The 15,785-nt window shown below is 41.2% G+C and overlaps 2 protein-coding genes across 3 annotated transcripts; one reads left to right on the top strand and one right to left on the bottom strand.

Moving 5' to 3' along the window:
- The first annotated feature begins 377 nt into the window (after positions 1-377).
- On the top strand, positions 378-4,797 carry LOC126404232 (N-acyl-aromatic-L-amino acid amidohydrolase (carboxylate-forming) B-like). 2 transcript variants are annotated; one of them, XM_050067315.1, is made up of 7 exons: positions 378-511; positions 1,210-1,454; positions 1,544-1,739; positions 1,878-1,971; positions 2,066-2,173; positions 2,301-2,413; positions 4,547-4,797. In XM_050067315.1, the coding sequence occupies exons 2-7, from the start codon at positions 1,210-1,212 to the stop codon at positions 4,790-4,792; spliced, it is 1,002 nt and encodes a 333-aa protein (XP_049923272.1). In that variant the 5' UTR covers positions 378-511; the 3' UTR covers positions 4,793-4,797. The 2 variants fall into 2 exon arrangements, with proteins under 2 accessions (XP_049923272.1, XP_049923273.1); XM_050067316.1 differs by lacking the exon at positions 378-511 and adding an exon at positions 648-866.
- A 50-nt stretch (positions 4,798-4,847) lies between these two features.
- LOC126404235 (claudin domain-containing protein 1-like) lies at positions 4,848-12,483 on the bottom strand. The gene is made up of 4 exons (XM_050067320.1): positions 11,685-12,483; positions 9,651-9,758; positions 9,265-9,402; positions 4,848-7,588 (listed from the first exon to the last, which is right to left on the bottom strand). Exons 1-4 carry the CDS (start codon positions 11,974-11,976, stop codon positions 7,368-7,370), a joined length of 759 nt encoding a protein of 252 aa, XP_049923277.1. The 5' UTR covers positions 11,977-12,483; the 3' UTR covers positions 4,848-7,367.
- Positions 12,484-15,785: the final 3,302 nt, after the last annotated feature.

Here is a 15,785-nt window from a genome sequence, read left to right as displayed (position 1 = left end):
CTGATAGGCATGTATCAGTGATGGCAGCCGTCTTTAAAATCCAGTAGTGTTCAAGCTTTCACAATAAAGGAAAAAACGTGTATTAAGATGAGATTAAACCTGCTGCTCTCACTTTTTCGTCAGCAGTCAACCTTCTTGTATTTACAGTTTAAGATCAAATCTGTGTTCTCTTCAAATCACCAGCTGGTTCTCTATTTATTTTCCCTGCGAGAAGAGCTGTTTCTTTCACTGTATACACCACAGGCGCCTCTCTTGCTGTGTCATGCCAGCAGATTTATTTTTAGCCAATTTTCTGAAAGGCAGACTGGAACCTACCATCCTATACATGGGGCAGAGAGAGAGAGAGAGAGAGAGAGATGGGGAGCTGGGGAGGGGCTTACAGTTTGGCGGACCTCACAGCTGTTGGGACCACGGGAAGCAACCGATGCACCACATCACACTCAGGACACACCCTGCCTACGATACAGTGTAGTTCAGTGCAGTGCAGTGGACAAGAGGTGGTAGAGAGACGGTGAGAGTTTGCATAACAGGCAGCTACAGCCTGTACAGAGGGAGGGATGGGAATGCTGAATCAGTGAAACTGCATGAAAGCCTGGGAGAGGGTGGATGAGGGTAAACGGCAGGGGGAGAGGGAAGAGAAAGGGTAGGGACAGGGTAGATTGGGTAAGATGTACAGCACGATGCCTCGTCAGTCATTTCATCTCTTGTTTGTGAAATGTGGAGCTGACAGTTCACCCTGTTTTACCTCGAGTTAAGAGACTTTAAGCAGACTTTGAATCTCAGTCCTGCTGTAGAGGCACAGTACATTTCTAGGGTTTAAAGCCGGAACTGCCCCTTTACAGTTTCCAGCAAGCCAGAACGGCGAGGTAAGGTTTCACAAATCAATATCTCTGCTTTGTGTTGCAGTTGTTGGCTACAATGTGCCCAGTGACATCAACACTGGAGTAACTGATACCTCCCACTGAGTGAAACAAGAGGGGAATCAATAATACATGTGTAACTTGATATCATTTGACATTGCTGCATATGGAATAAAAAGAGATACAAGCGGTGTATGAGCAGAGAAAATGCAAACTGTACAAGAGCTGCTCAAAACTGGATTCAGAATATAGGGTGATATAGGAAGACCAAAAAACACATTTTCTTTTGTGGCGTACATACTCAAATTCTTGTACTTTTTCCACTGTTTCTCTGCCTGCTCTCACCCAGATGGAGGTAGACCAGTTGGTGCCTTTGCCAAGGTTGCCCCGGGTCGCTGTGTGCGGCGGTACCCATGGCAACGAGCTGTCTGGGGTGTACTTGGTGAGAGAGCTGCTGAAGGCGGAGAAGAAAGTGATGGAGAAGGAAGAGTCTCCGTCGTTGCTGATGGTGCTGTCGAACCCTCGGGCCATGCAGCAGTGCCGCAGATACATCGACACCGACCTCAACCGCTGCTTCACCAAAGCCAACCTCAAGTAAGGCGAGGAGAGGTGACGATGCTCATGGTAACAGTTCTGATGATGATGATGACGAGCTGTGGTCAGATTGTTTGTCTGTCTCCCAGTGGTCCCCTATCAGACGCCGCCCCCTATGAGATAATCAGATCCCGAGAACTGAACGCCAAGCTGGGTCCCAAAGGAAGTCCCGAGGCGGTGGATCTTGTTTGCGACCTCCACAACACCACCGCCAACATGGGCCTGTGCTTCATCGCGTACTCTGACGCTGACTGGATCTGCCTGCATATATTCAGACACCTGCAGGCAAGCACAAACACTTCCTACACGCTCAAGTAAAATCGGTTCACCCTGCATGTTTGAGAAGCCTTTGCGTGCACCTCAAATAAAGCAAAGAACTGAGATGTTAGAAAACTAAAGTCAAGAGTGACGTTTCATTTTCAGAGGCAGATGCCAGATATTCCACTGAGGTACATCCATTTTGACTTCTCCTGTGAAGAATCATATTCCCTTGATTCAGTGGGAAAACATGGCTTTGGTAAGTCTCATATCTACTGTAACACTAGCTTATGAAAAGCATTTCAATGTTGGGTAATCTGTCATATATGTCACCTAAAATCTATTTTCTGCAGCCATGGAGATCGGCCCCCAGCCCCACGGTGTGGTGAGGTCAAACATCTACACGGCAATGAAAGTTGGCGTGCAGCACATGCTCGATTGGGTCCGTTCCTTCAACTCAGGTGCAATTAAGCCCAGGTTACCAATTTGCTTCGCTACACCACTCTGAAATCTCACAAATCTTGCAAACTTTGAAGACTTTTTTTTGGGGGGGGGGAGTCTTGTTGTAAATCTGTCTTTTATTTCCAGGTACTATTTTTGAAGGAGGATTTGTGGATGTGTTCACCATGATTAAACACATCGACTACCCAAGGGACAGGGAAACTCGTAACATCACAGCAGCCATTCATCCTCAACTCCAGGTACTGTCTGAAACGCATGTGAGGCTTCATGCTTTAATGAAAGAAGTTGCCCTTTGGCGGATGTAACTGCAGCTGAGCCTAATTAATTCATTTTGAATAAAGCAGGGAGTGGATAGAATAAGACGACAACGTTTACAAATTACCTAACACGAATGTGCACGGCTGCTTAAGACATGAACAATAGAGGAGCAAAGCCTTTGTCTTCAGAAAAATAATAAAGTGTATGTGTGTGTATGTGTGTGTGTTTATAACACAGGGTTGGGCCTTTTCCTGTAAATGGCTTCATACCAAACAGCAATCATGACGTCCACAACATGATTTGCATACCAGTATGAATCAACTGTAATTAACTGCTGGCATTTTACATAAGCTGTGACATAAAGTAAATCTTTTTACGACCAGAAACTCAATTGGACATGGGGACATTTTTAAAGGATGACACATCAAGTCTTTTTTTCTTTTTTTTTTTTAGCGACGCTTAATTTTACATGTCTCTAATTTGAATTTTGTAATCACTCCCTTGCACAGCGTACAGAAAGAATTATGCAGTTTGGTATTATTTACAGAGAGTGTTCAATCGCCACACGCTAACTTAGAGCAGTGGCTCCCAACTGGTGGGTTGTGGTCCAAAATTGGGTCATGGGTCCATTCTGAATGGACCGCAAGCGACTAGCAAACAATTTTGTAAAATGCACTTTATTTTTAAGTACAGTACATGTCTGTCACAGAGCTTTTATTTTTAAGTGCAGTGTCCTGCTGCAGAGCGAGTGAGTCACAGACAGTTACTCAACAGAGACAGCAAACTAGTTGGGCGACATGGCCAAACACAAGCATGAAAGTATTAACCTGTGTTGACCTTGATCTGGATCCTGTGGCTGGACCAGTTGGAAACCACTGACCTAGAAAGTCTTTTCGTTGGCACACAGCAGGTCCGCTGAACACATAAAAATTTTATTTGGATACAGGCAAGGATAATATTCAATATAATGGAGATTTTATAATATTTAAATAATAATTAAACATTTACTGGGGTTTCCTATTTCCCCTATCCTCAGTAGCAAATTACATCTTTCTGAGAATGATATCTAACTGATCCTAACTTTTTTGTGTTGTCATAAGTTCAAAAATTGAAATGCTGGTGCAGCATATTGATGAAAGCGCAGGGTATTGAGTGCTATGCTACAATTACCAGCAATTCACAGAGTGCATCTATGTTTGTATGTAAAAATCTGTACAGAACTGGGGATCTGTTTTTTTTTCTTCTTTAACACGTCACAAATTACAAGACGAGAAATGCACAGTCTGAACAGGATACGAGAAATGATGATAACAATCTAATTGTGAGACACTGATGACGCCGCAGCTGACACTGTGTGGAAACAGTTTCAGGTATAATAGAGCCTGATAATAATATGCTTTGTCACAGTGTGAATGGCTGCCTTTTCATGGACAAGCAGCACTTCACAGTGTAGTCTGTTGAAACTGTAACATAAGGGCTGATTAAGATCTGTGGTCATTTTAAGGGTTGTTCGGTTGGTATGAGGCATGTGGCAGCCATCCTGTGAGTCACTGAGGTTTAAAGTGTCACTGCAGTTTAGTGATTTTTGATCAGGGCACCCAACCATGAGGGACCTTTAGGCCATTGCTAACTAACTATTGATTTTAAATGGCTGGTTGCTGGTGCATCAAAAGGAAAACCTGGATCATGTTTTCAAATTATTTTTTCAGGCTTCATGGAAGTCCAGTACTAAATCCCTGGAAGTGGTAAAATGGAAATCAATCAAACTTTTTGAGACCAAATGAATCCCTGCTCACTGTTATAAAGTACCCACAAATCTTGTTCTTGGAAGGACTCGTCCTACCAAGGGAGGATCCTTGACTTTGAGAAACACCTAATGAACAGTTCCCACTCTGCCATATATATTGAACTTCTCATCTAACTAGCAACTTTCCTAAAACACTGAATTTTAATTTTTTTCTTTTATTCAGTTAGCGGTTTTTGTGACCACTTCTCCAACAGCTACAGTATACAGTGTGTTTTGCTGCCCAGCTGCTTTAAAGCCTCACATATACAAGTGGGGACTGCCTTGTTTCTCATCAGCAATCATCCTAACTGGCTGTCCTCCCCCACAGGACCGAGACTTCTGCCTGCTCCACCCTGAAGACCCGCTGTTCCAGACTTTTTCAGGTGAAACTGTGAGGTATAAAGGCAAAGAACCTCTTTATCCTTTCTTCATCAATGAATGTGCTTATTACGAGAAGGGCATCGCTCTCACCCTGGCGAGAAAAACGCGCGTGATGATACCTGCAATCCGGGTGCAGACAGAGCAGGAGCAACAAGCGCACCAACAGGAATTTGCATCAGAGGAAGAGGAGTGAGGATGGACCTTTACCACAGCCAGCATGATGAGACTGATGTGACGATGCAGTCATTTTTACAAAAAAGCTTTTATTGAAACAACAGCAGTTGCTTGGAACACGCACGTGTACGCTCGCTTACACACTATATTTAAGTGTACAGTTATTAACCGTTTCAGCTCACAACTGGAGAGTGAACAACACATTCACTGTAGATTCACAAAAGCACAGTCATACATGGACATTTGCTGTTTATATTTACGCTACAGTGGGTTCAGGGATAGAACAATTTCTTGAATTACAAGGCTGAATATGCAAAATACAATCTGATTTATCACAAGACCCATCAGACCACACACAGTGCATCATTTCACAGACATTCTTTAGTTTTACTGGTGTGACTGGTGGCAATTTATATATTTCTGGAAACATACATAGCATAGTTTTTTAGGGTCATATGTTTTTGAATTCATTTTATTTTTGGGACACATACATCTTCAAAAAATAGAAATTCACTACTGACCACTACAGCAATATTCAGGATATGTTAAAAAATAATTTAAGTGCAAAGGAATACTGTAGCTTGTCACAATATGGCCTTTAAATTACATTCATAATGCCTAACAGGGAAACACTGTTTCCCTTAAATCCTGTTGAAATGAAATGATGGTAGCAAATGAATAAAAAATAAAATGAAAAAATATCAACCAAATAAATAATAACAAACACAACTGAATTCACAAAAGGAAACCAATATATATGCGCATGTAAAGGGGAACAAAACAAAATGGTGAAAAACGACGACTATGCTGAAAAAATTAGAACTTTTCGATCTTTTCTACAAAAGCCTACAAAATCAGTCAAAACGTTACAAAATGCTTGAGAATAAAGAAAACAGTGCATTGGGGGTAAACAAATCATAAACAAACACAGTCTGACCTCAATAATGGCCATGAATAAATCAATACATGTCACTTAGGTAAAAAAAAAAAAAAGGGATGTAAATCTTTGTGTAACAACAGGAATATGTACACATAATAGTCATTGTCTTGCCTCATTTATGCCCATATATCCCGACTATGTTTTGAAGCAGCCGAAGTAAAGGACTGATTGCACAACAGCAAACCTGTCATAATAAATATCTAATGGATGCGTATGAGGTTTTTGTCTTGCTGCATTTCTAGAGAAGCATCTTCAGGGTGTGTCAGGGTGTTTTCAAAAGGGCAACGAGGGGAAGCGCCACCACACCCGACTGTGAGTCTGGGTGTGATCAGTGGTGCAAAAGCTTTGGAAGTTTCAAACAGAAAAGGTCGGTGAAACAAAAGATGTGTCCCAGCTCCACACCCCAATCTGATAAATAAGATGTGCTACTGTAAATAAAGATCTCTATGATACCAAATCAATTTGCAACTTTCAAACACCCCTGCTGGTTAACGTGGAAACAGAGAAATAGCATTTTCAAGTGGTACTAGACATTTGGATCACTTTCTGTTTGCCTCAGAGCCTGGAAACTACCACAGTTTCTTTGGTTGTTCCGCAGTCCGCCATTTTCACTACTGGCGATAGTAACTGCAAAGAATGTACAATGATACTCTTTGGCAACTGGAGAAAGCTACAGAGGAGAATAAAAAGTGCTATCCTCTTCCTGTTTTGGTTGTTCAACAGTTGACACACTTTGTTTTTTGCTGTAGATCGAGCCTTCATTTTCCAGGGAGATCGTACCCAGGGGCATGAAGAAACTGCAAAGTTAAAGCGAGGCCGATAGGAAACAAATTTAAACACAGATAGTGTCAGTATTGTGGCAGACAGCCATTACATTGTGCAATCAACATTTGCTTTATAATGATAAGTTTAAGAAAACAAAAACTTGTCTGTTTCCACTTTAAAGAGCTGTGTGGTCAAATATTTAATTCTTTGTTTTTTGGTTTACGAAAAAATCTCCAATTGTCCACAATTTAATTAAATCTTTTCCCGGCAAACTTCTGTTTGCTTTGTGCATTACATTGTACTACGAGTACACTTCAATTACAAATTCCTGTTTGTTATGATTTGGGTCATTTCTGCTTCTAGATTGCTCAAACTCCAAAACACTAATATTTTTTAAATTGACACCGTTGTGATTCCAGTCGGATCTTTATCAGGTCAAATTGTTTGAAGATATGTCGTGCATATAGGTATGCCTCTGCTATTGTGATAACATTGTGTTAAGGGCAACAGGAACACAACATTCCTTTCTGATGTGAGCACACTAGATATACAGAACCTGGAAGTAACTGTGTAATATGAAACTGGGACACAGCTAATGCTTCTCAGCTTGGTGTTAAGTTACTCTGAAGCTGACATATGTTGTGGCATATAGATCTTTCTGGTTGACCTTTTTCAAACCAATTCTGTAACCCGTAGAGAGAGATAAAAATCAAATCTTTTAATGCAGCAGATAGGGTCATGACGACATAGGACATGCACTTTAATCCATCAGAGGGCAAAACGCACAGATTAACCCACATCCCGTTCCTCTGAGATCATTATAAAATGCATCTTGGTGACAGTGGGGTATGAATTTAAAGAGGGCAGAGATCCAGAGCTGAATCTTAGTCTATGCCACCCGGTAGGCGGTCATGCGGTAGTAGTTCTGACTGTGGCTGCGTGCCGCCCACACCAGCAGCGCGGCGGCCATCATGTGAAGTGGCGAAGAAATCAGGGCCAAGTAGAGGGACCAGCCCAGAGAGCCATCCACCTTATCAGGCAGCATTGACACCCTGTGGAGCAGATCCATCCCCGCCAGGTAGCAGCACACTGTGGCCAAGGTGCAGAGGCCTGTAGGGCACAAAATGAGGGGGTGTTTTTACACGTTTTTTTTTTTTGGCAATAAAACCCAAACAGTGAGCTGAAATACACTGAAACGCTCTGTAAAGCTGACTAGACGTAGGCTGTAAAAAAACAAAGAACTTGTGATGCCTTCCACGCGTCTGCCCCAGGTGCACAATGAATAGATTCAAGCTAAGGTGTGATCATGACGCTGCCAACTGACTTCAAACTGGCATGACTGGAATGACTAAGAAAGGCCTGTGCCAAAACATTTCAGTTGCAACATTCAGTATGCTCCTTGCAAACAACTTGACTGTTTCGTTATCTCGTAATGGAATTTGACATTAAGTAGCCCAGTGATTCTTCTAGCCACACTCAATGCTTGGCTTGAGCGATGGCAATGTCAGTGAGTTGGTGCACCACTTTGGTCCATACTGAACGATCAGATGAGTTGCCATGAAAATTTGTACAGACACCCAAGGTCCCTGGAGGATGAATCCTTCTGTCTCTGGTGATCCTATGACTTTTAATCTAACTACATCATCAGGCCAGTATCAAATAGCAACCTCCGGGGTTGAAAAATAAAGCTGCGGAAGTGCTAAAAACTGCAGGTCCTCATATGGCTACATCAGGCTGGCTCCAAAAGCGAGTCAGTGTTAAAATGCCCAACTTCACAGCAGAAATAAACATGTTTACAGCCTGGTACAAAAAGCTATTGTGGTCTCTGTAGCTACCGTCCCCATTCATGACAACTGTACAGGTGTGAATTTGTATACCTCATCCATTTACATTTTTTTAAGGGTTAAAGGCTGTCTGCAAGGCATCACCCAAATATGGTCACTTCTGGCTCCAAAAATCTACCATTTTGACGGCCAAAATGCCAAACTTGAGGCTACGAAATGCGAGTACACAATCTACAGTCTATGGTCAAACTCCAATTTGTCTCATTCCCATCAGCCTCAGTTGTACTTTGTGTTTATTGCTGATGAGTAAATGCTAGTTTTATAATGTTTATACCATACTGAACATTATACCTGCTTAACGTCAGCATGTTAGCATTGTTATTTTGAGCATGTTGGCATGCTGATGTTAGCATTTAGCTCAAAGCACAGCCTCGCAATGAGGCTAGCATGGCTGTAGATTCTGTTTTGTGTAATCTTTGACTTACAAAAACCTGTAACAATATACTTTGTTTGCTCTTTTAGCCAGTGCCGTACCTAGCACATTTGGCGCCCTCGGCAAGCGTCCCCTTTATTTGGGTGTGGTGGCGGTCCGCCTCTAGGTGGCACCCTAGGCAGCTGCCTGTGTCACCTTTAGAAAGATCTGCCGTTGCTTTTATCAGGTGTGTTCTGACTAGTGGATTTAGGGAAATTAACGTCTTCCAGCAGTTTTTATTTGCTGTATGTTTATGCTTGACCAGATTATTTACAATAAAACTAAATAAACTGGATGTGTTAAATTCTAAACATGCTTTCTGACACTGGGATTTAAACTGAAGCTGCTGTGACTGAGACTTAAAAACCAAAAGCTTGGACAATTCAAGCTCAAACTACATTAACACAATTAAATTTACTGTTTTCAGATGTCGGTCCTTGAAAACTGGCCAAGCTTAACAACCTAAATGACTCATAACTCAAAACTGACAGTTACAAGTAAGCTGTTAGGTGCAGCTGAACAGGTCTTACCAGCCAGCAGGTGAAGCAATCCTATGCCAAGGGTGGGGGTGAGGCTTCGGCAGAGGCAGGCACAGAACCCAGTCAGGCCTGCCAGCACAACCAGACCCAGGGACACCAGTGGCAGCAGAAACTGGCACCTCCACAAGTCTATGCACACAGACACAGAGAGGCATGAATCCGTGGGCATCACATATACTGAGGTTTTCATTTACTCACCTTCTTATGCATGACAGAAGAAGCTGCTTTGATTGGGGGCAATGTATTATTCAACATCCCATATTGGTCATCATTAATGCACTACGCAGAGAGCAGGCTGAATCTGGTGCACATTTTCTTACAGCTTCATGAAACTTATAATATTTAGATAAGGGTAAACGTCTTGTGACTGAACTTACAGGTGCGCAGCATGTCCTCTCCACTGTTGTGGTTGCCTGGTTCTTTATACTTGGGAGTGAACTGCTGAGGTAGAGTGAAGCTTCGACACTCCAGCATCATCTTGGCATCTGGAAAAAGGTTATTAATGCAAAGAGCCAGTGTCTGAGCATGTCATATACTAATAGTACATACTTTTTCTTTTAATTCTTGTGTGTATTTTCTACCTTCTGTGGACAAACTGTAGCAGATGAATAAAGTCGACTTGCAGAGACCAAGTATGTATGGATATATTTTTCAAAATACACAAAAATAGTTGAAAAGTTTAATTGATTTCATTAATATTTATGCCTGTCTAGAGTGTAAGTCTCCTGTATTATCTGTTTCTAAGGGAACAAAATAAGGAATGGTGATATTTGACTTTCTCCATCTTTCACCCAGCCCCTCTTTATTGATACGAGCTGATATGAGCTGATTCATAGAAAAACAGATTTTTTTAAGTGTATTTTATGCCATGAACAGAGTTAGAGATGAGTTATTGTGATCAAATGATGAGTAGACTGAGAGAAAATTCTTCGTCAACAATTGTGATCATCGATTGTTCCTTTAAGTCATTTTCAAAAATGCCAAAAACACACCGGTACCAACTTCTCAAATGTGAACACTAGCTATTTTACAGTTAACTATGATAGTAAACTCAACATTTTGGGGTTTTTGACTGGTGGTCAAACAAACTTGGGCTTCAGAGAATAATGATGGGCAATTTTCTGACATTTAATTTAGTGAACAGTAAATTCACTATCGCAGAGAGCAATTGTCGGACCTAATAATAATAATCAGAGTAAATGTTGGTTGCAGCCTTAGTACTTTTATGATTGACCTCCTTGCCTACAGTAATAGGAAAAAACACAGCACAATGACCACTATGTAAACTAAAACAATAAAGTCTTTTGGGGCCCCTGGACAGCCTTCCTCACAGCAGACATTTTGACTTGTCATAGGCCTTGTAGGAAAAGCACAGGTGTGACTGATCGGACTAATGATGTTTGAGTTTTCCAGTGACAGTGACAATTAGCCAACAGACACAATACCAGGACCCTGACACCTGAGCAGCTAAATGGAATTCAGCCATCATTAATCTGATTATCTACACCTGTGCTTTTCCTACTGTGACAAGTCAAAATGGCTTCCATGGAAAGGGACAATCATGAGACAGATCTGACAGGATGCGGGTTGCTTACCACCTCCACTAAACTATTTTGCTTGAGAAAGCACAACACCCCCATCAAAGGTCTAGTGTGTAGGATTTAGTGGCAGTAGGCCAGGGGTGTCCAGACTTTTTGAAATGGGAGCCAGATAAAATGAAGTGAGATGAACAGACTGAAAACTCTATCTTATTAAATGAAACAGATGCTGACAAAGTTTTCCCTTGCAGACATAATTTACAGTTGAATCATTTGCAATGTATTGCAGTATATTTATCCCAATACTCAGCATACTGCAACATATTTAAAATCCCAACAATATTGTATTGTGACCGTGATAATATTGTATTGGTGATTCCCACCCTATCTAGAGCCACTGTTTGATTTGTCCCTTCTAGTCTGCTGTAGAACATGGCTGACTCCGTGGAAGAGGACCTGCTCTGGCTCATTTTAAGGTGATGAAAACACCACAGTTCTTATTTTCAGGTGATTATAAACTCATGAAAACATAGTTATGAATGTTATATATCATTTCCTAAATCCTACACATCAGACCTTTAAATATCTTTCCAAAACCTTTTGCCGGTTATTTATTTTTCAGAAAATCAGCTTAGTTCAGTGACTCTAGTGTTAATGATAATACATGAGAGGCACAAAGTGGTGCTGATGGCATCTACAATGAGAGCGTGACAGCTCTCCGACCTGTTGTTGACTGAGCCACACCTGGTGGCATCTACCTGAGACAAGGTGGGGCTCATAGTTACTGCAGCTCTACAGTGTAACGCGTCTTTAGCATAATGACTAAGTGACTTCATCATCATCATTAGGACAGGTTAGGTCAGTTAAACATACCTGGCTCTTTGTACCAGTGAGCATTGGCAGGGACGAGCACACATCGCCACCAGAGGCCCACAGTCCCGTTGAGGCGGAACAGGGTGTCACTGTAGGTCTTCTCATCAAACTCCCCGTCCATGAACTCCTCATACAGGGAGCGCAGCTCGGACACGTTGGCCTCTCCGCGCACCGTGGGGCTGCTGTACTGGTACCAGTGCTGCGTCCCGATGGCCACCGACAGATACACGGTGGCCAGAATGCTCAGCACACAGGCGATAACCAGAGCTGTAGCGTAGCGGTTGTCAACCATTGTTCACCGAGCCACACACACGTCAAAAGGGATTAAGTTGACGCCAGTGGTCGAGTCGTCGCGCATCAATTTGGTCAATCTGCAAAGCCTGCTGACACACACTCGTAACCAAGTCACTCTGGCATCGCCAGGTCTGCAAAAAACACGGCGCAATAGCCAACGACAGCCTTTGATTTTAATGATTGGTACTCATCCCCAGTGCTGTCCTAACAGTCAGCGTCAGCAGCCCTGCAGGCCGGCTCGGATGCGCCATCTGTTCCCTTGTCCCACTTCCACAGATGGTGGGTGGCCCAGTGCTGCGACAGATAGCCTATCACACAGCGAGTCCGCAATACAATAACAAAGAGTCCCCACCACAGACAGTGACACAGGCCTGTATTATAACATATCCTACGGTATATCCTAGGTAGCACCAGCCTGCAAATGCAAATTGCATGGGTCTGTTTTGGAGGGCAGGGTGATGCCGGGTACACCCAGGATGATGTGAGTTGTAAACACACTAATCCATGCGTTTTCCTCTTCCGGTTCCGCTGATCAGCAGATATAAAAATAACCTTTTCTCAGTCTGGATGCTCGGGTCGCTTTATTCTATCAACGTTACTGGGAGAGCAGTGAAACATAACATCATCAAAATGAAAATCGTGACACAGTGTTAATTATCAGGGTGACGTTTGCAAGGTTAACTTCACTTATTGTAAAAGGCTGCTCTGTGATCACCACAGGGCTGCAGCTGATGACTGTTTTCGATCGATTAATCATTTTGCGCATGCATTAATAATAATAAAAAGTAGTATTCAGTTTAATGAGACAAAGCAAATATTCAAATTGAGTTTATGGTGATCAAAACTGATGAACTAATCAATTTTTTGACCAATTGTTTCAGCTGTAGAAGAGCTATTTAAAAGTATTTGTATCGTTTTGAGCTATTTATAGCAATTAAAGGCCATTGGATATTATATAGACCATTATTTCATTTTTCATTCCAGACCGTAGTCGAAGAACATGTACCCTAGATTGAAGGGGGCTGCGGAAAGGAAGATGTTTTGAAGAGTAGTGTCATATACTTCATCTCACAAATAAAAAGCTGACCTCAGTACACTAAAGGAGCAGGGCAGTAGCCAGGATTTTAAAAGTTCAAGGTCCCCCAATACATCCCATGTACTCTCAAAATTTTGAGACCTAAAGAAAAGTCTCTAAAAATGTATTATTTGGATTTTTTTTTAATGTATCCAAATGAATTATATTTTATATATTGCATTTCTTGACGCAAATGCTGACTCAAAACTTTCGTTAGATTGCCAGGAATAACATCCTGATGGGGAAATAGTGAATCATATACTTTATTTACTAAATCCTTTTGTTGGCCCGAGTCAAGTATATGTTCAATCTAAAATATACTGGGATCAGCCATTTGAAATTCCCCCATGTGGGATTTTTAACTGAAAAAAACCCCAACAACAACAATGTGTTTTCGTTTTTTTAAGTCTGTTTTGTGAGCGGAAGGAACAGGTGCAGATCCAGCGTGCCCTTTAACCCAATTGGCCACATAGGTCATATGTTTCTACCCTCTGAATGCGACACTGTATAAAATAATGGATGTAACTACTGTGACATCATCCATTGGATTGTGGACTCCCATTTTAAAGCCTGGAGTTTGGCATTTTGATCATTCTTATCTTTTTGGAGCCAGAAGTGACCATATTTGGATGAGAGGCTGGCACTGTCGAGGAGCGAGGAGTGGATCTGACTGAGAGCCGAGGACACTACTGGCAGACAACCTGTCACTCAAAGCATTTCCTCAAAACCATGTGAGATGGTTTGCGATGGGCTTTAGGCTAGCCTGTGTTTTCTCTCCTTTGTCACAGGTGTACCCAATCAGCAGCGACATGTATATTACCCAAATTCTGGTAGAAATGTACTCACTGTACACACAAGTTTTGTTTTTCTGTCACACTTGCTCTGGCAATGGATGTTTTCCATGCCAATAAAGCCCATTTAATATGAACTGAATTAAGCCCTTCATATTAAAAAGCAGCACACCTGCGCAACACAACAGGGTGTGAGTTTGCTAAGCCCTGGATCAGAGTGCTGTGTTTCTTTGACCCATCCCAGCTCTTTCTACTACGTCGCCTGAGTTCCTCTCTGACTCCAGTAATAATTGCTATGGCCTCTAGAAGTTAACACTTAACAAAACAACCAAAGTATGGGTTGTGATTGCTGCTCATAAAGATTACCTGCATAGCCACTTTTAAAAGTGGGACAGTCTCCTCTGTTGAGTGTATGGTTACTTTTGATTAGGGAGTATAATAACTGTTCAGAAGTAAAAGTAAAGTTTGTAAGGACTGCAGATGTAAACCACTATAAGCCCATAGTCTTTGCTCTCTTACCAAAAGTTTTTGTTTTCTGTTATTGACAATAAAGACAAAAGTGTCTCTTGCAAGGACTTATCTTAACAACTATCTTATGAGCACTTGTGTCACAAATTCACAATTTAATCTTTTTGGTAATTTGGTGAAAGTCATCTGCACCTTTATTTTTTCTTTATTGACCACTCGAATATCCTTTGAACCCATGAAGTGGCTTCCTTGTCAATTAAAAAAAGGAGAACTGCGAAAATGTCAAGCTTCTAAGAAGATTTCTGGTAAACATTATTCTTACTGTGGCTGTCGTAGGTCTTTGCAACATATTTTTTAAAGTTAACTTTAACTTATTTGAATTTTGACAATGACTGATGCTGGTTGTGACGCTGGTGGTTATTCTGTGTTAGAGGTGACTAAAGAACAATGTTTCTCTCAGACTGTGTGGCTGTGTCTGAATAAATAAGAATCTCATAGCCAAAGTAAAGTATGCACCACTTCCAATTATCGCTTTCTGAACACACCTGATTCGCTGAGAGCGACTGATTGTAAGACACTATTGTAAAATTTAATCATACAATCATCACACGGCAGGGTTTGATTATCAGTAAACATCACTTCACTATTTAAAGCTCCGGACATTAAACATACCGTGATGCATTTTCTATTTACCCACCAAAATTCCAAAACATCACACAAGAGACAATTTGAAGTTTTGAAAGAATCTGTATTCTGATCATTGTAAAGTTAAACTTAGTTAGTAAAATGAAGAAATCTCACAGAATACAGCTATACATGATTACATAAATACACCTTGTATGAATAAGAAAACTGACAGTGCATTGTTTTGACATATATATGTGTATATATATAAAAATCATACCGCACCATGGCTCACTATGAGCTGCAGGTGTTCCTTCATTTCATTGAAAACACTTGTTCCTTTTACAATATGCTCTCTGTTATTGCTATGTCATGTTATACCATGCTACGGTATCTAGTTAAACCTTAACATCAATTTTACATGCATTTGTAGACTAGGGAAATATTTGCACACACTTTTAAGCTCAAAGTAAAACTACACCATTTTGAATGATCTTGTACAAATTACAAAGACCTAACTTTTTTCTTTTTTTAAAGAGGAGACATTGCTCAATCTGCATGTATTAAAATAAATCTGCAACTGTATTCAGACAATGGTTAGAGTGATTTAAGGTTTTACCTTTCAATGCAGCTGGTTTCACTTGTGTTCTTGGACTTGATTACTTGTTTGGCATGACTAAACAAAACAGAATTAGTAACTGTCACTAAGTAAAATATTGCTGTAGCACTTTATTTTCTGACATCCCAGGGCTTAATGGTATATTTTTTTGCTTATTATTCTAGTGATGACTCAGTGGACCAGGTGCTTAAAGTCAGTGTCATTCTGTCTGGCCGAGGATCCTGGACATT

Source organism: Epinephelus moara, chromosome 17 (assembly GCF_006386435.1).
Source record: "Epinephelus moara isolate mb chromosome 17, YSFRI_EMoa_1.0, whole genome shotgun sequence".
Taxonomy (NCBI): Eukaryota; Metazoa; Chordata; class Actinopteri; order Perciformes; family Serranidae; genus Epinephelus; species Epinephelus moara.
Note: the sequence above shows the minus strand (reverse complement) of the source record. Positions and strands in the feature narration are given on the sequence as shown.

Bases quoted from the DNA above. Each gene is read 5' to 3' on its own strand.
- LOC126404232 (XM_050067315.1), top strand. From the start codon at position 1,210: ATGGAGGTAGACCAGTTGGTGCCTTTGCCAAGGTTGCCCCGGGTCGCT. The intron at 1,740-1,877 runs GCAAGCACAAAC...TTTCATTTTCAG, and splicing joins ATATATTCAGACACCTGCAG to AGGCAGATGCCAGATATTCC. The intron at 1,972-2,065 runs GTAAGTCTCATA...TATTTTCTGCAG, and splicing joins AGTGGGAAAACATGGCTTTG to CCATGGAGATCGGCCCCCAG.
- LOC126404235 (XM_050067320.1), bottom strand. From the start codon at position 11,976: ATGGTTGACAACCGCTACGCTACAGCTCTGGTTATCGCCTGTGTGCTG. The intron at 9,403-9,650 runs GTAAGTTCAGTC...CTGTGTGCATAG, and splicing joins AGAGGACATGCTGCGCACCT to ACTTGTGGAGGTGCCAGTTT. The intron at 7,589-9,264 runs GTAAGACCTGTT...TGTGCCCTACAG, and splicing joins ATTGCTTCACCTGCTGGCTG to GCCTCTGCACCTTGGCCACA.